At 36.7% G+C, this 20,188-nt stretch overlaps 1 protein-coding gene across 3 annotated transcripts; it reads left to right on the forward strand.

Annotated features, from left to right (window-relative positions):
* Positions 1-420: 420 nt before the first annotated feature.
* Positions 421-19,582, forward strand: slc4a1a (solute carrier family 4 member 1a (Diego blood group)). Of its 3 annotated transcripts, none has more exons than XM_053614313.1 (21): positions 426-620; positions 3,942-4,034; positions 4,137-4,192; positions 5,238-5,341; positions 6,485-6,531; positions 6,643-6,808; positions 7,192-7,327; positions 7,510-7,576; positions 7,975-8,017; positions 8,127-8,311; positions 8,617-8,821; positions 9,032-9,226; positions 9,315-9,463; positions 9,925-10,119; positions 10,902-11,114; positions 11,359-11,448; positions 13,027-13,193; positions 14,326-14,567; positions 17,291-17,460; positions 17,842-18,015; positions 18,808-19,582. In XM_053614313.1, exons 2-21 carry the CDS (start codon positions 4,008-4,010, stop codon positions 18,883-18,885), a joined length of 2,709 nt encoding a protein of 902 aa, XP_053470288.1. In that variant the 5' UTR covers positions 426-620; positions 3,942-4,007; the 3' UTR covers positions 18,886-19,582. The 3 variants fall into 3 exon arrangements, with proteins under 3 accessions (XP_053470296.1, XP_053470288.1, XP_053470278.1); XM_053614303.1 differs by having other exon boundaries at positions 429-620; positions 9,029-9,226; XM_053614321.1 differs by lacking the exon at positions 10,902-11,114 and having other exon boundaries at positions 421-620; positions 9,029-9,226.
* Positions 19,583-20,188: the final 606 nt, after the last annotated feature.

Here is a 20,188-nt window from a genome sequence, read left to right on the forward strand (position 1 = left end):
TCAGTGGAAAAAAAAAACTATATATCAAACTGATCAGAGAAGGACCACGAAGGGGAAACCCTCTGAAAAGGGAATCCCCAACCAGTAAACAAGTTGACGTTAAAATACCAGATGCTTTCATGCTGATTACAAGACTCTACTATTATCATTAGTCAGTCTTCACACCTCTCAAACACCAGGGTCTCCTGTTTTACTGCCTCTACCTCTCTATATCTCTACCAAACTTGAATACTTTGACTTGACCACTGTCGATGACAGCTGGGGAGCAATATTATGCTAGCAAGTTTGGGGTATCCCTGCTGTAAACTGGCCTTTATCAATAACACACTCCGTGCAGTGGGTGCTTATCACCCTTCTGCCACACTGGGTGCTCAGCAAGGGGTGGGGGGTGAGGGGGGTGGCAAGACGTCAGTTTGTGCTTCATCCCACTTTACGTGACTCTGCTATGGTGTCAGAATGGGTGTTTCCCTTTGTACCATCACTCTACTTTTTTGATCTGTCTATCTTTCGTACACCCCCTGTGTGCTTACTCCCGTCGTGGAAGACAACGGGTTTCACAGCACAGCTGCGGATCTCCACACTTCAAGGCTTAAAGAACCTCCAGAAACACCTGGATCCAGGTAAGGGTGTGTCCCTCTATATACGACATGTTAACTTCATCTATTGCTATGAATGTGAAATTTGTGTACATTAATGTCTTGAAAATGTCATGCATTAAAAATTTACAGGTCAGCATCCAACACAGTAAGAATTTGCACAAGCCATGTAAAACAATAACTTTGTTTATTTATTAACAAATGCATTTTATTTCTATAAAAACCCATATAGAATTCATACAAATTTTGCATTGGATCAGGCCATGAGATTTAAAAAAAAAAAAAAAAAAAGGGACAGAAATAATGTTAAAATTATTGCAGTCTTACAATAAAAAATTCTTTCTACCACATTAAAGGGTTCTTCCATTTGGAGAAACCCTTAAAGGTCCTATGTAGAACAGGGCTTCATTTCAGAGTAGAACCAATTTAGGAAGCTAAGAACCCTTCGCTATTCAAATAACCCCTGAGGAGCTTGTTTCTTGTTTAAGAGTGCATCATAAACACATGCATTTAACATGAATTTTATTCGCCATGGCCAGACAAGTCATTTGTGCTAGATTTGATTATTTGAGCTAAATATCAGTTTAAGCCTGAACATTTGTACTCAACCCAAAAATGCCAGCAAACCTCAACTTAAAAGAAAATAAATAGAAAAAAAAATCTATTTTAAAGTGCATTAGTATTTCTTTATTAAATAATTAACTAGGTGTATTAATTCAACATTAAACTGATGCAGAATCTCTTTCACATTAAAGGACGTTAACATTTGCACTGGATGCCAGTTTTAACATTTTGGGTGTGCATGGGTGTGCAACATTCTGGCATGTGTATGATAATTCCCATATCTGTGAAGGTTTGTCCTACAGACAAGGCTGACACAGGCCATTCTGATGCTTTAAGTGAAACACAATCGTGCCTCCCGCTCTAAACTTGCAGCATCACAACTAATATGCAACAAGACCCAAATTTTCTTTTTGCTGTGCTATTCTGCGCACAATTTCAACCCTCATTATATAAAGTATGCAAAGTAGCTACTAAATGTACAAAAAAAGAAAACAGGGTTATGATATATTAAATTACATTATACCACAGTGCTGTTGAGTTCTGGTTGGTCAGAAAGTGTTCGTCTTTCTGTAACAGCAGCTCAGATGTAGTGTCAGCTGCACTACAAATCACAGGGTTATATTAATGCACTCATTCTGATATGTCTGATCATTTCGATAATAATAAGACAGATATAAGAACTTGCATGGCAGACATTCTAAATAGGATGAGACTAATAATAATAATAATAATAATAATAATAATAATAATAATAATATGATATGCTCCAAATAATATGAATTATGAATTTAAAAATGTGTTCTTGTTTAACAAAGAAAAACGTTTCATCTTTGATACGGTGAAGTTGTTTGTAAGGATACGTTTACTTAACATTTATGGGAGGAGTCTTCAGTGTTAGCGCTGTGTAACAGTCAGTAAGTTTTCCAACATAGCAGAGTCTTCAGGACAGAGGACTTTCCGGTTTCACATAATAAGCTGATTTTTTTTTTACCATGAAAAGAGAGAAGCTGGCGAGCAGTTGACCGCTTGTAGCTTCTGCTATGTAATGTAAACTATAATGAAATATGCTCAATCATAGTACAGTAAAAATATGTGCAATATTTGTCAAACAAATGAATCAATTAGCAATAGACAATTTTGTTCTAAACTGTCCCATTATGCACCACAGAAAGGGAGGGACTTATAAGATATAATGGATGGAACCAACATGGCTACTAAGGAACTGTAAATTAAAACGAGGGGAAATAAAAGACATGTAACACAGCAAGAGCTGTGATTACTATGATACTATGATAACTATTTCAACGTAATAAACATACTGTGTACTAATCACTCTAGATGATTTTAACTGTACAATTTAACTGTAAGCTACCATAGGCTTATGAAGTGAGGAGTGTGGGCAACGTAATGGTGGTCTGAGCAATGACTGACACATTTGTGAGCCACAGAACACACCCTCAGACAACTCAATAAAATGCCATACTTTGTGATTGAGTTCTAGTAGAATCATTTTTTTTCTTTTTCTGAAGTTTTGCTCAAATGATCTCTTATGAAAAAGGATCACAAGGGTGGTACACTCATTTAAAGTATATAATTAGACCTTACGGAAACGTTGTATATTAAATGTGTCTAATGTACAATACAAATATATAATACTGGTACAGTGTAACTTTGAGAGTACCAATGCAATAAAAAGATGTAGTGCAGTTTAGCATAGAGGTGTCAAATACACAGCCCACAGGCCAGGACCGGCCAGTACAGAGCCAGTCAAGACCAGCTAGAATTAATCTGAATTTAGCATCAACTAAATTTAGAAATCATAATTGACATAAAAAAAAAGAGCTAGTCTCTGCCACTAGGGCACAACATATAGCAATAAACACTAATCATTAGCAAGAAAATGTATGTAATAAGAACTTGTAATATAATGTAATATAATAAAAAATACGGTTTTACAATTCATTCTAAAATATTCTTTAGATTTAAATTGTATTCTAGTCTATTGTGTACAATTGTAATAAAATTGTATTGTATTGAATTTGTTTTAAATGCCTATAAATGAGAGGAATAGTTTTTTTGGACTAAGTGTAATGTGGCCCATTACGTTCTGCTACAGTGAGTAGATTTTTAGGCAAATTGTGTGCACATTGATGACTGGTGACTACTGATAGCAGGGCTTATCAGACAAGAGCACATTCCCTGTAAGATCCCATCTCAGCAGAAACACTTGTCTAACACAGGACTTCTCAGCTCCGGTCCTGATGATTCATTGCTTTTTCTACAGGGTCAAGTTTTAGCATTCTAACACACCTGACACTCCACATTATCAAGCCCTTTCTAGTCTAGTTCAGATGTGTTAGCGGCAGGGCAGGGCAGGGCAGTGGATCCTGTGTAACTGAGGAAACATGGTCTAACAAATAACCCACTTGTATGAGAGTGCATGCAGGAGAGCCTGCACAAGCAGGCGTGACAGAGAGACAGAGACAAAGGCGGGGACATTTTACAGAAAACTGATAAGAATATGTGCTTCGCCTATATAGAACTGACAAGCCTGTGAAACAATATTCTTAAACTTGTTCCATAATATGTCAAATAACACACAAATGGCATATCTTATAGTGTAGTGTTTTATTTATCTGATGTGGAGATGCAGTGCAAAAGAATAAATTGGGCTAGATTGATATTACATAGACCATGCCAGTATGTTATTGAAACAGCATTTGTTTGGGAACTGGATATTACTATTGCTCATATTTTGTGTGTTTATGTCTATATGAATAGGTTCTGTGTAACGTTTTCTGAGTTTGGGGGGAAAAATATACAGAAGGCAGAGCACAGACCCTACTGATGGAAGCTGTTCTAAATTTTGCAGGGGTGAGCAAAGCATCAATACCTAATGCACTACTATATACAATAATAAATGGTTGGTTCTAGCTGTCATAACACATACACCCTGTCTCTCTTCTGTCCTCTCAGGACAATGACATGTCCTTTGAAGACGCTGATTCACCTCCAGCCTCACCACTCAGCATGTGAGTATCACACACATGTACACCCATGGACACACATCGCACAGACACACACACACACACACACACACACACACACACACACACACACACACAGACCTCCCTCTAGAATTTGTGTGTGTTTGTGTGTGTTTGTGTGTGTGTGTGTGTGTGTGTGTGTGTGAAAATAAATAAAACAAATATTGCAGTAAATGTTGCGATTTATTTCAAAATGAATTATACAGTATATGTTTGTTTGCTTAATCATGCATTCACTTATTTTGGTTAAGAAACATCGGCTAAATAAAAGTACTGGAAGTCATATTGGGATATTATTTATCATGAGACTTTTCCCAACAAAGGAACAGGCTGTAACCATGACAAAACTATGATGAATAATCTTATGCAAGCAAAAACATTGATATTCCTATTGCTATTTCTCTTATTATATCTATAACTATTATTGTGTTGTTGTTGTTTTTTAATATCACACAACGTCCGTTTTCAAATATCAAACCCGTGAAGCTGTTTCTTGGAAATGTCCAACTCCACAAATTGAATTAATGTAATTTCATTAAACGAAGACATCTTTAAATCCCATCCCATTAGTAATAATAATATTTGATTTATCACGATGTTCCATTAATCATTAACTGCATACAACACATGCTCGTGCGGCAGAAATGTTCAATAAACCTGCGCCCTCTGCTGGTGAGAAATAGACCTGCCTTCTGATAAAAGAGGCCTCAGTACCTTGAGTGGCTCGTTCATCTTATCTCCTAGAACCAAATTGCATGTGCCCTGCTATCCATTGATGTGTGGTTGCACCAGGATGTGTAAAGTACTCTAAAACTACTCTAAAACTCTGGTCTAGCATGGCCCTAAACTCCCTGATTATAGAGTAAGCATTACTGTTCATGTTTTAGGATGATAAAAAGAGGACAGAGCGCAGCCTGGCCTATCATACGTAAGCTCTGGTGAGACCAAAGAGTGAATCTCGAAGTGTTGTGCAGTGGGACTCAGTCCTGAGTGTCATTTTTCAGTCTGGGCTCTCTGTCGCCCCCTGTAGGACTCTTCCTGAACATACAGGGAGTTATGACTTGGAGCAGAAGAGACAGGAGCAGCAGGAGGGGCAACCTCCTGAGAGCTACATCATCAGCACACACCCAGATGGTAACTACAACTCACATAAACTTCACACACACACACACACACACACACACACACACACACACACACACACAAGTTCTGTGCTTACTACAAGTATCCAGTGGCTTGCATAATTACACACCCTCCTTAAACCTTTCAATATTGTGTAGTGTGTATTTTTGTCTGAAACCTGAAACTGAAACGGACTTGTTTGGGATTATAGGCCATGAATCCACAGAAAACAGACCATAATATTGATGTGGGGTGGCTGGGGGGGATTAATACATTTTGCAAAATTATTTACAAATAAAAAATATGTTAAAAAAAAAAAAAAAAGTTGAGACTGTATAAATATTCACCTCTATTGCTGTGAAACCCCTAAATCTGTCCTGGTGCAGTTACTAATAGAAGTCGTTTAACTGAATTGAATGGAGTCAAGTTGTGTGCAGATACAGCAGAGTGTCACATTATCTCAAAACAAATACACCTTTTCTTGAAGGCCTGAGAGATTGTTAGAGATCATACCTAAACAATAACTTTATGAAGACCAAGGAGCTATCAAAAGAAGTTCTGGGATGATGTTCTATCAATCAGCGTTTGCACCAGAATTAATTTGGGGATTTCACAACAACAGCAGGGGTGAATATCTATGCAATCACAATATTTACAATATGTACAATATTTTTTATTAGTAAATATTTTTGCAAACTGTATTGATTTATTTATTTATTTATTTATTTATTTTTTACCTCACTTCAGTATTAGGGGTTATTATATGTACAGTCTCATATAATCCTAGTTAAGTCCATTTCATTTCTAGTTCATTTCATAACACTTCAAAGTTCAAGTAAGAGTGAATACTTATGCAATGCACTTATGTTGGCTATCTACAGTGTAGAGGAAGGAATATTACAGCATATTATGCAGCTCACAACATAGTAGATTTTGGCTTATATTTAAGCATAGATGTAACCTTGTAGGTAACCAAAGTATATTCTTGAATATATTTAAAATCATTTCATTCTAATACATGAAATTTCCACCACACAATAAAGCCATTCAAATTACTGACAAAGTCTTAATCATTATCTCGCAATAACATCACCTCATCATGTGTCTTAACATTATGTCACGATCACGTCTTATCTCATGTGTCTTGTGATACAGTGGCCTGGAACACCAACACCAACGCCACAACCAGAGGTGATGCTCAGGTAAGCACATTCTCAGTACACATCAACTCATTCCACTCAAACCCCACAACATCACATGCTCCACACCATTGACTGAGGTCCATCATGTGACTCAGTGTCTGTGTGTATCAGTCATATGTGGAGGTGAACGAGCTGTTGGATGGAAAATGGCAGGAGACTGGTCGCTGGGTGGGGTATGAGGAAACGTTCAATCCAACCACTGGGACATGGGGGTCCTCACACATTTCCTGCCTCACCTTCAGAAGCCTTATTCAGCTCCGTAGGGTCATGAGCAAAGGTGAGATTCGAGGATATTTAAGAGGAAATTTGTATGATAAATAGAATGTCACAGGAAATGCTACTATTCATATTTTCCTACTTTGTGTGTGGGTTTTGCCTAAAGCCATGATGTTTTGAAATATCCAAAAAAGAACTCATTGGCAACTACCAAGAACATATGAGTTTTACAAATGTTACTATTTGGTTTCTGGAACATTTGAGAAGCTTGTAAAACATTTTTTAAGAGTGTAAAACTGTCTCCATCAGACCAAATTAGTAATATCCACTGTTAGATCTTTTTGTAGAACCTGTTCTCTCGCAGAATTTAAAATAAACCCACAGTTATATAATTGTTCCCATTGAGAATTTAAATAACACCTTGTTTGGCTTGGATGTCTGCAGCGGCAGTACTATTGGACCTGGAGGAAAATGACTTCACAGTCATTGCTGAGAAGATAGTAGATGAACTTCTTGAAAAGAATGAGATTCAGGCCTCAGATCGGGAGACTTTGCTGAAGGCACTGTTAGAGAAGCGCAGGTAAAACACATATATATGTGCATGAACCAACAAGATGTTAGTGTTGTTAGTCCAGTGTCTAATGAGAGCTTGTCTGGACCATAGGCCAAAGACTTCTTAACATTAGTTTAACTCACTTCCATTGGGGAGGTGGTCACTACCCATGAGAACTAACTTACTTTTACTTTGTTGGTGGTTCACAGTCAGACAGATGCCATACAGGTTACCTCAGCAGGCATTGAGATGCAGACTTTCTCTGTCACCAAACAGGTATTTTCTAACCAATTGTCTATCTGTTATTAGACGTATCCCATGCATACATACACCTAAATACTGGACTTATTGATTTTTTTTAAACAAAAGATCAAAAAGATAAATAATAAAGACAATTTTTCACAGCTTACTTTGCTCATATTTACCAGGAATTTACCAAGAATGCCAATATTAGTGGAGGGCACTATCTATCTATCTATCTATCTATCTATCTGTCTGTCTGTCTAACTATCTATCTATCTCTCTCTCTCTCTCTCTCTCTCTCTCTCTCTCTCTCTATATATATATATATATATATATATATATATATATATATATATATATGTAGACAACATTTTCTTGTAATAACTTATCAGTCTCTTTCACTGATTCTGCTCTCAATTCTTCTCAATCAGAGAGACACATCTGATAATATAGAGGCATCCATTGTGCTATCAGGTGAGGATGAAGGATAATTTACTACACATTTTTAATAAACACAAACACTGGACAACTATCCAAAACATCTTTGCATGTAGAATATCTCTTACTTTATGACTGTGTATAGGTGCGGTGGACTTTCTGCAGAAGCCGGTCGCGGCATTTGTGCGACTGCAAGATTCCGTGGTGATGGACGGGATTATAGAGGCTTCTGTGCCTGTGCGTTTTATATTTGCCCTGGTAGGCCCAACCGAGAGTGGCATAGATTTCCACGAGAGCGGACGAGCCATGGGTACACTCCTGGCTGACTGGGTAAGAGAGGAAGTGGTTAAGAAACATTATTAAACACTAAGTAATGTAAGCGTGAAGCAAACACACTACTAGGAAGTTCTCCCTGGCCTGGTCAAAACATAGGTTTCATCTCAGGTTAGTTATTATGCATTGTAAGTACTGAATAAAACAAAGAACAAAAGAGTTTTGAAGGTTGGGGGCAAAATATAGAATTGAGCAACAATTAGGAAAATCTACGGCTATGATCAAGTTCCCATCTCTTCATATATGAGAATAAGTTTTACTTGGTCTTTACTCTCATCTCCATATCTGTCTCTCATCAAAAGGTCTTCAGCTTGGAGGCCTATCTTGCCGATAATGAAAAAGAGCTGACCAGTGCCATTGCTGACTTCATGGACTGCAGCATTCTGATCCCGCCCACTGAGATCCAGAGCGAGACCATGCTCCAGCCAATCATCCGCTTCCAAAAGAAGATGTTACGTGAACGACTCCGCCCTGCTGACACCCGAATCCAATTTTCAAAACCTAAAGGTTAGGTCTTAGGAACTTTGGTAGATGCTTATCTATTGGGCTGATCTGAGATCAATTTTGCAGTTTCTTTTAGAGTGATTTGTTGGAAGCTATAGAAAAATGGAGCTGATTCAATGTCAACATAAAAAAAAGCATTTTCTTATGGAAGTTTAGCATTATGTTTGTTTATCACTTTAATTAAAAAAAGTCATCCTTTATGTACATTAGCAGAACCTGAGCAGCCACATGATGATCCATTGGCTCGAACTGGATATCCATTTGGTGGAATGGTCAAGGACATCAAGCGCCGTTACCGACATTACCTGAGTGACTTCACCGATAGTTTAAATCTTCAGGTGTTTTCTGCCATAATTTTTATCTATTTTGCTGCCCTTTCTCCTGCTATCACCTTTGGAGGACTTTTGTGTGAGTATCCTATCCTCGTAAACCTTGTTTATTCTGGATATGTACCTTAATTCACGACTGCTTCTCACTTTCTCTCTGCTGTTCTTAGCGGATAAGACAAATAAATGGATGGGAGTGTCAGAGCTGATGATCTCCACTAGTATACAGGGAATCATTTTCTGCCTACTCGCCGCCCAACCTGTGCTGGTCATCGGCTTCAGTGGGCCACTGCTAGTGTTTGAAGAGGCGTTCTTTGAAGTAGGCCTGAGTGAGATATAAAACTTACTTATTGTGTCGTTTATTGTGGAATACGATCTATATATATATATATATATATATATATATATATATATATATATATATATATATATATATATATATATCTTCACTTGCAAAAGACAAATGAAGACTTTTACAGTTAAATGTATTACTTTGTATACATGTATCACATGTCTGTGATAGCACATAGAGTATGTAAGTTGACAATATATTTAGTGATATTCATAGGAAAATGTTTCAATACAGAACTGTAAATCTTTCCAATGTTTTTCCATCTGGGGGAACCCTTAAAAGTGTACAGCAAGTGGTCTATTTATTTTCATGATGTGAAAGGGTGACATTTTTTATAGGTCTGCCTAGATAATCTCTGGATGTGATTCCTAAACCAGATGAAATGAAGTCATTAAATGTTGTCCTGTTTGTGTCTGTCCATCTGTCAGTTCTCGCGTTCGTATAACTTCGACTACATTGTGGGTCGTGTATGGGTTGGAATGTGGCTGATCATCATTGTGTTGATTGTGGTAGCAGCAGAGGCTAGTTTCCTCGTCCGCTTCATCTCTCGTTTTACCCAAGAGATCTTCTCCATCCTCATCTCCATCATTTTCATCTATGAAACTTTTTACAAGCTTTACAAGGTAAACACAAAGATTAAAAGGTATTCTGTGATTTTTAATTCAGAACACTTTTTTAAAAGTATTTTTGCTTTGATAAAAGACCTGCAATGTCTGCATGGTGCATCAAGTTCTGTAAATAGGAGAAAAACATGTGGACCACCAACATCCAACCAATAAGGACATAGAGGAGTCAATATATTGTTAGAAAAAAGGACTAAATCTAGAAACTTTAAGTATTCTTTTATCTTTAAATATTCTATGTATAACCCTATGAGTGGTTCTAGTCATGACCTATTTAGGCAGCCAAACCCTTTAAGAACCTTTATTCAACCGTATTCAGAAATCTTGAAAAAATTAGGTGTGTGCATGCCTTCACTGCAAAAAATGGCATATTAACCTCTTTGTAACTTAAACTCATCCTTCATGTACACACTGAATACTATTTATTTGTGTTGTTGGCATGAGCACTAGCACATTAAAGGGAGGGGCTATAATTGCTTGAACTTGTGGTTTGCAAAAGTTTAAAAGCTTCAACTAACTTCTGCCATCTGCTGATATCTTTATATAATCAACAGATGTTTTAATAGAACTTTAATAGACTTTAATATACTTTAATAGAAATGCTTCAACACCTTTCAAACCTTACATATTTTAAACTAATTTACAATACTAATAGTGAATGGTAGCTCACAGCCAACAATTAGCATGTCATATCCATTTTCATTCTGTTTAGATTGAACATTTCTTTCACTGACTATCAGTTGTCAGCTCTACTCTTTAGTCTTTCCTATTCCTCGGTGTAGATTTTCTGTGAACACCCTCTGAGGATGAGCAACAACACGAATGCCACGGTTGCCAACAACACGAATGCCACTACGGATGCCAAAGACACAAATTGCCATAGTGTCAATGGACACCCCAACACTGCCCTGCTCTCTATGTGCTTGATGTTGGGCTGCTTCTTCATTGCCTACTTCTTCCGTCATTTCAAGAACAGCATCTTCCTCCCAGGCCCTGTACGTGGTGTCATATATAAAATCATTACAGTGATCATTACAGTGAAAAAAACTATGTTTGATGTCCAAATTTTCCAAAGGTTTTTACTCAATTTACACTCATTTTAAGTTAATGTAGTGAGTACACATACCTTCATCCTGTTTAACTTCAAGACAGACCTTCTACAGATGTTGTGTTTGTGTTAGTCAGAGAATGCTAATAAATTTATCATTCCTGTTTCACTGAATCACTGCCTTTCCCCAGATTCGCCGCATGATTGGAGATTTTGGTGTGCCCATTGCCCTCCTACTCATGGTTACGGTAGACATCAGTATTAAGGATGTTTACACACAGGTAAGGAAAACCATAGTTCTTAGAGACATTAATGTAAAATCAGGAAATGTATGTTTATATACTGTACAGTATATTCTAAATATTCCCACTGCGATAGTGGATAGTTTCAGGAATAAACATGTCATGTTCAGACTAATTAATGGAAAATAAGGTTTTTTGAGCCAGACATACAGGACTGTGCAAAAATCCCATTCATTTTAATTCAAAACTTTTGTCTTGAATGTTGATTTTATATCTTATATTTAAACATATTATATATATATATATATATATATATATATATATATATATATATATATATATATATATCTACAGTATCTCACAAAAGTGAGTACACCCCTCACATTTTTGTAAATATTTGATTATATCTTTTCATGTGACAACACTGAAGTAATGACACTTTGCTACAATGTAAAGTAGTGAGTGTATACACACACACACACACACACACACACACACACACAAGCGCATCTCAAAAAAATTTTATATCGTGGAAAAGTTTTTTTTTTCCATAATTTTATTCAAAAAGTGTAACTTTTATATATTCTAGATTCATTACGCACAAAGTGAAATAGTTCAAGCCTTTTTTGTTTTAATCTTGATGATTATGGCTTACAGCTCATGGAAATCAAACATCCAATATCTCAAAATATTAGAATAAATAATTCATAATACAGTTGAAAAGTATGTTAATTCATGCACTCAGTACTTGGTCAGTGCTCCTTTTGCACAAATTACTGCATCAATGCGGTGTGGCATGGAGGCAATCAGCCTGTGGCACTGCTGAGGTGTTCTGGAAGCCCAGGTTGCTTTGACAGATAGATGCTTTGATAGATAGCCCAGATTGCTTTGAGCTCTTCTCAGGTCGACATTGTTGTATTATAAATTCGTTATTCTAATATTTTTGAGATACTGGATTTTTCCAGTATCTCATTTCCAGGAGCTGTAAGCCACAATCATCAAGGCTTGAAATATTTCACTTTATTTGTATTAAATGTAGACTATATGAATTATATTATATATAATTCACTTTTTGAATTAAATTACGGGGAAAAACGAACTTTTCCCATGATATTATAATTTTTTGAGATGCACCTGTATATATAGATTTATTTGGAATATTTTAAAATAAATTGCATTGTATTGCAGTGCATTAGGTATTCGGGTTTGTCTGTGTGTCCATCTATCATGCGTCTGTCAGTGAAATTATATTATCATCGTAACCAGCAGAGGAACTGATTACATTTTGGAATTGATCCAAACAGGGTCAGGGTCACCACAAGGTGTCTGAAATGTCGGAAAGGACTAGACTTGCTGGTGGCAGAGGTATCCCTGTTGATGCCTTTGGTATTGAGTTTCAATTGTCTTTACATGCCCCTAAGACTTTTGCACAGTTCAGAATCTCAGTATTGCATATGACTTTTTTGCAAGTACAATAAATAATCATTACACATCTACATTATTGAACTATAAGGAATTTTCATTTATTTATTTTAATCAAAATAAAATGATAAACAATTGCATCAGTGTGGTTATATCTGTTGTAATATTTGTTTATTTTCTTTCAACCACCTTAAGAAATTGAAGGTCCCGGATGGTCTGGATGTGACCAACCCAGCTGCCAGAGGCTGGTTTATCACACCGATGGGATTACAGAACAGATTCCCCATTTGGCTAATATTTGCCAGTGCCATTCCTGCTTTACTGGTTTTCATTCTCATCTTCCTCGAGTCCCAGATCACGACGTGAGTAGCTTCTTGTATAAAAAATAGTTAGTAGCTCTCGAGTGGCAGAAAAACATTCAACACAGCTATCTGTGGCTAAAAGTTCAACTATAACATAATCAGCCCTCTTCTCTGGATGGGAAGCATGACATTACTCTCTCTCTCTCTCTTTCCACTCTTGATTACCGCTGGAGTAACGCCCAGTATCAGTGAATCAATCTGGAGCGCCCCCCACCCTGCACATATTGGTGTTTTTTTTTTATCCATTTCCAATTCATTTAGTCTTGTTAATTAGATGATTAGTTGAATCAAGTGACAGAGGGCAGAGTTGGAATCATGTACATGATAAATGGAACTTACCTCTTACCTCCAAGTGCTGAATATGTCTCAAAATATGCATTGGCCCTTTGTTCCCTGATTGATGGTGATGCAATAGAATAGAACTAGCTAGTGTGTGGGAAATGTTCGATGGCAGTTGAAACATTTTTTTTTTTTTTTAAAGAAAACATTTAAGGTAGCAGGAAAAAAAATCTCTCTCTCTCTATATATATATATACAGTATCTCACAAAAGTGAGTACACCCCTCACATTTTTGTAAATATTTGATTATATCTTTTCATGTGACAACACTGAAGAAATGATACTTTGCTACAATGTAAAGTAGTGAGTGTACAGCTTGTGTAACAGTGTAAATTTGCTGTCCCCTCAAAATAACTCAACACACAGCCATTAATGTCTACACCGCTGGCAACAAAAGTGAGTACACCCCTAAGTGAAAATGTCCAAATTGGGCCCAATTAGCCATTTTCCCTCCCCGGTGTCATGTGACTTGTTAGTGTTACTGTGTAGGAAATATTTTATATATATATATATATATATATATATATATATATATATATATATATATATAATATGCTTCTCTCTTCCAACTCAATGCTAATTGGCAACAAGATCAACTCGTGGGATAAAACATTGCATGGACCTTAATCATGAACATCAAGTGAACAAAAAGTGTGATTTTATGTACAGTGGTGTTTGTGCACTACAGTTCACATGGATAATAGCATCAAAGTCTATCTTCACCATGTTTTACTTGATAAGTTGCTCTACAACATATTATACTGGAACTGAATGTATCTTCCCAACCTTGCAGGCTGATTGTAAGTAAACCAGAGAGGAAGATGGTGAAGGGCTCTGGTTTCCATTTTGATTTGCTCCTCATTGTGGTGATGGGTGGAATTGCTTCCCTTTTTGGTTTACCCTGGCTTAGTGCTGCAACGGTGCGATCTGTCACCCATGCCAATGCCCTCACCGTCATGTCCAAAGGCCCTAAACCAGAGATCAGTAAGGTGCTGGAGCAGAGGATTAGTGGAATTATCGTGGCTGTTTTAGTAGGTGAGTATTGGATTGATGCTGCACTGTGTGTGTTTTTATTATTATTCTTTCCTAAATACATTATACATTTTTCTTCTACATAAAATCTGTGGGCTAAGGTTAATACTATTGGTGCTAATATCATGCTCATTTACTCATACTCACAAAATGTTTTGATATCAACATCTAATCCATTTGGATTCGATACATCCATATGATATTACGTGAAGTAAGCCTAGTGTATGTTGTCACACTAATGAACAGACAACATTAAATGACAGCAATCTGGACAACGATATATCACTGTTAATGATAGCAATCAAAGCAAAGCAGACTGCAAACTGTGCTCTGTAGAAATACCAAGAAGATATACTACAGCATCTTCTTACAGTATCTAATAAAATGATCTGATATAACATCTTATGTCATTTAAACTGTATCTTTAATACAGAGTGCAAGAGCAATGAATCCGAGTGCACACAGCATTATCAGCAAACGTGGTCATTAATAACAAGTGCAAAGTGTGCTGGGTATTGCGAGCACACAACTGTACTTGCATGAAATAAGCAGTGAAGTGAGCATGCAGAGAAAAAAAATGTACATACGATGATTGATATGGGCAAGCACTTCAGTTCTGCGAGCACTGAGCATTGACACAGAGAAGCTTCCTTTCCCTTTGCTCACCAGTGTCTATACTTTGCTTGAGAGTCATGGTGCAGTAATGTCATCATACTTTAATTTTTAATGTAAAGTTCTTGCAACACTGTTTAAACATCCTTAAAAAAATTCAGTAGGAGGAGTTCATTGCTGGGGGGCATGGTGGCTTAGTGGTTAGCATGTTTGCCTCGCACCTCCAGGGTTGAGGGTTCACTTTCCAGCTCTGCCCTGTGTGCGCATAGTGTGCATGTTCTCCTTGTGCTTTGGGGGTTTCCTCTGGGTACTCCGGTTTCCTCCCCCAGTCCAAAGACAAACACTGTAGGCTGATTGGCATTTCCAAATTGTCCGTCGTGTGTGAATGGGTGTGAATGTGTGCACGATTGTGCCCTGCGATGGGTTGGCACACTGTCCAGGGTGTCCCCTGCCTTGTGCCCTAAGTCCCCTGGGATAGGTTCCAGGCTCCCTGTGTAGGAAAAGCAATACAGAAAATGGATGAATGGATGGATGGATGGATGGAGTTCATTGCTAGCAGCACAACATAAACAGAGTTAAATAAAATGTTCCAGATTTCCAATTGCTTAAAACTATGAAGAGTTCCATGAAAAGGTATTTGCCCCATCCTGATTTCTTCTGTTTTTGTATAACTCAAACTAAATACTTTTAGATCTTCAAATGAAATACAACATAAAACAAAGGCAACCTGAGTAAACATACAATACAATTTTTTTTTCATTGAACCAAAAAAAAGTTATCCAACACCTATCACCCATGTGAAAAACTAATTGCCCCCTTAAACTTAAAATCTAATTGTGCCACCTTTAGCAGCAATAACTGCAACCAAACGCTTCTGATAACTGGAGATCAGTCTTTCAGAGGGTAGTGATGGAATTTTGGCCCACTCTTCTTTACAGAACTGCTTTAGTTCAGCCACATTGGAGGGTTTTCAAGCATGAACTGCCATTTAAGGTGACTGCAACAGCATCTTAATTGGTTCAAGTCAGGACTTTGATGATGCCACTCTAAAACTTTTATTTTGCTTTTTTTGAGCCATTCAGAGGTGGACTTACTCTTATGCTTTGGGTCATTCTCTTGCTGCATAATTCAGTTGCATTTGAGTTTCTTAAGACTGAAGACTTTACAGACTTTGAAACAGTTCCACTTTTGATTCATAAATCTACAGAACATTTTCCTAAAAGGTTTTAGGATCATCAAGGTGTGTTTTGGCAAAATTCAGACTAGCCTTAATGTTCTTCTGGGTTAGCAGTGGTTTTCACCTCTCCACACTTCCATGGAAGCCATTTTTGCCCAGTGTCTTTCTGATAGTGGAGTCATGAACAGTGACCTTTACTGATGCAAGTTAGGCCTGTAGGTCCTTTGATGTTATCCTTGGCTCTTTTGTGACTTCCTGGATGAGTAGTTGCTGTGCTCTTGGAGGAATTTTGGAAGGTTGGCCACTTCTGGGAAGGTTCGGTACTGTACAGAGTTTTTCCATTTGAAGATAATGGCTCTCACTGTGGTTCTTTGGAGTCCCAGAGCCTTTGAAATAGCTTTGTAAACCTTCCCAGACTGATGTATTGCAATCAACTTCTTCCTCATCATTTCTGGAATTTTATTCAACTTTGGCATAGTGTGTCACTTGTATGACATTTTAACCAACTTTATGCTTTGAAAAAGTTCTATTTAAGTGTTGATTTGCTTTACCAGGGTTTGCAGTAATCAGGCCTGATTGTGTCTAGTCCAGCTGAACCCTATTATGCATGCAGTTTCCTAGATTTGGGGGAGCTAGTAACTACAGGGGCAAATACATTTTCACACAGGCCCAGTTGGTATTGGATAATTATTTTTGGTTTCAATAAATAACATTAGCATTTAAAAACATTGCCTTTGTTTTATCTTAGATTTTGTTTTAATTCCTGAAACAATTTAGTATGAGTTGTACACAGAAGAAATCAGGATGGGTGCAAATTCTTTTTCACAGCACTGTTGGTTACTCATTTCATTTTCACTTTTGGTACTGACAAGTACAGAAAAACCATGTGCTCATACTTGTACTGAAAAAATGGTCTGTGTCTGTCTGTTTCTGCCAGGTGTATCAATCTTCATGAAGGAAATCCTGGAGTTGATTCCCATGCCAGCTCTGTTCGGCATCTTTCTCTATATGGGAGTTACCTCTCTAAGTGGTGTTCAGATGTGGGATCGTATACAGCTGTTTTTCGTGCCCAAAAAGTACCACCCGTCTAATCCCTATGCCACTCAAGTATGATAACATCTTTATGCTTTTATTTTGTATTATTTGTGCCTGAAAATAATTGTAAATAATATTACAATGTTATGTTATGCTGAATACTTGACAATAGTGCAAAAGTATTACATCCTCTTATCAACTCATTTGCCACGAGGTATCTATGTTTACTGTCCCAGACAACATGTTCAAGTTTTATTGAAGATGTTGTGTCATTTTCTGGTCAAAGATTAACTCTAGGCTTAGACTAGAAAGGAATTTTCTGTGGAAACCAAATGCTCATTGTTATTATAATGCATTCCACTGTTTGGCACATTATTTCAAGATAGTACAACAAGCCTTTCACTTATTTCATAGTTTTCTAAATCATTTCTCTCCTTGTTGTTTACTGTTCAGGTAAAAACCTGGCGAATGCACCTGTTCACCCTTATCCAGCTGGTGAGTTTGGGTATCCTGTGGGCAGTGAAATCCAGCAGGGCTTCGCTGGCCCTGCCGTTTATCCTCATTCTCACCGTCCCTCTGCGCATTCTCATATCTGGACGCCTCTTTACTACCAAAGAGATGAAATGCGTAAGTGGCTTACTGTCATGTGCAAGTTATAAGGACTGACAGAGACGTTAACATCTACACTTTACATACTTTTAAGTGCAAAGTTTGTATTCCCCAATGGAACATTGAGCAGAGAAAATGTTACTCTGCTGTATATTACAATTCATGTCGAATGTGGAAGAGATTGTAGACTGTTATCAATCCCTCCAGGATTTCATGATTGTGCAGTAGCAGAAATTAACACAAATTCAAACAAACTACGCAATATTCAGAGAAGCTTGCTTGGTTTTTTAAATTTTTTTAAATGAACGCAGATTTTCCGCAGATTTGAGCCAAGATGTGTCATATGACGTCATCACAACATGCATTCAGCCAAAGTCCTCTTCGATTAACTTGTGTTGAACAGAAGTACAGCTAAAATTTACCAACAAGCATCACTGCGAAAGAGCGTGCAAAACAATTTCAATCATTCAAGCATTTTTGTCCGCAACAATCACACAAAAAAACAATCGCACAAAAAAAGATAATAACTCGGCGAAATCCTATATGGAGGAAAGGCATAGTTCTAGACAAGTTATTAGTGTATATTTATCATATTCAAAAAGTAAGATACAGGAAGCCAGATCCATTTGAATGAATGTAATTTAGTTTTTCTATTTTAGTTTTCTATTTCTACTTGATTTATAATTTCCTTCATTTTGTTCTAAGTGTACTGTATTTATAAGAGTCATAGTATTGTCTACATATACAGCTCTCTGTCTCCTGTGCTTATCTGTTTTGTGACTGCAAACATGGTGTTTTATCCTTTCCTAGTTGGATTCAGACGACGCCAAGGTGACATTTGAGGAGGAGCAGGGGGTGGATGTGTATGACGAGTGTCCCTTCTCATAAATGACTTCTTGCATTTCATTGAATCTGTGAGCTTAGGCATCATGCCTTAAACTCTGTCCAGTACCTTAATTAAACCATCACAGGAATTATAGCATGGAACCACAGGAACACGAACCATAGTGTTAAAACCATTACATAGTCAAGCTTTATCAATCTTTTTCTGGTTTGCATTCACATTTTAATCATTTCCCACTATTGAGTAGTTACCAAGTTTTTTTTTTTCTAAGACTGTTTTGCTTTACTTTTTGGATTGTTTGAGGTTATATTGTTTTATTATATATGAAAACTATTAGCTAATAGTGTTTAATAACTTCTTTTTTAAAGCTCTATGCAAAGCTTTGTTCTACGCAGCCAGTGTTTGAGATTAAATACAGTATTATGCCTATAATGTGTTTCTACATTGATAGTAGCTACAATAACTCTCTCTCTCTCTCTCTCTCTCTCTCTCTCTCTCTTTGATTGATATTATTTCAAATATCAAATCTGTAAATTTCTTGTTGCAGTCTAGGAGTTGCTGAATGATTGTTGTCATAGTTTATAAGATCAGGGATATTTTAGAATTTTGAGTGGGTTTGAATAGTGATGAATGTACATTCAGTTTTATTGTGATACTTTATATATATATACACACACACACACACATATTTAATCCTGTGTTGCAATTCATGTAACTATTAAAATTATATTACTACAATAATCTTTTTGACAATTTTGTATTTTATATATACAGACCCGGAGAAAGTATTTAATTTGCAGATATTATCTTTCATTAGCCAAGATATTACAGCAAAATTAGTTATTATGGTAATTTTTAGACAAATATTTGGGGGGGGGGGGGGGAGGGGGTAACTAAAGCACAAATGTGAATTTAGTAAAGAACTAAGTGAGTTAAAAGTAATAATCTGTCATTAAAACAAGCTAAAATAGTACAATTCATGTGATGTTTATTAAAATGAATTAATATTAGATCTAAGTATGAGCATGTTATCTAAAACAAGCTGATAGATCATAGATCATAGATCTCTAGATTCAAGGCTGGGTATTTTTACTAAATCTACTACTGAGCCTACTACTAACATTTAATTATCTGTTGATTATATTATTTATATATGTGCATATAATTAAAACTAAATAACTCCATGAAAAACAAAATAAAGTGGATTTGATATAGAAATATAAAGATTTTATGTCAAGGTGAATACAATTACAACTGACCATAGATGGAGATAAGTGTAAAAGTTTGTACCCTCATGTTTTTATATATACATATATATATGGATGAGGAAGCTGTTCAGAAGATATG

This window comes from Ictalurus furcatus, chromosome 2 (genome assembly GCF_023375685.1).
Source record: "Ictalurus furcatus strain D&B chromosome 2, Billie_1.0, whole genome shotgun sequence".
Lineage (NCBI taxonomy): Eukaryota > Metazoa > Chordata > Actinopteri > Siluriformes > Ictaluridae > Ictalurus > Ictalurus furcatus.

Bases quoted from the DNA above. Each gene is read 5' to 3' on its own strand.
- slc4a1a (XM_053614303.1), top strand. From the start codon at position 4,008: ATGGAAGCTGTTCTAAATTTTGCAGGG. The intron at 4,035-4,136 runs GTGAGCAAAGCA...CTGTCCTCTCAG, and splicing joins CTGTTCTAAATTTTGCAGGG to GACAATGACATGTCCTTTGA. The intron at 7,328-7,509 runs GTAAAACACATA...GGTGGTTCACAG, and splicing joins GCACTGTTAGAGAAGCGCAG to TCAGACAGATGCCATACAGG.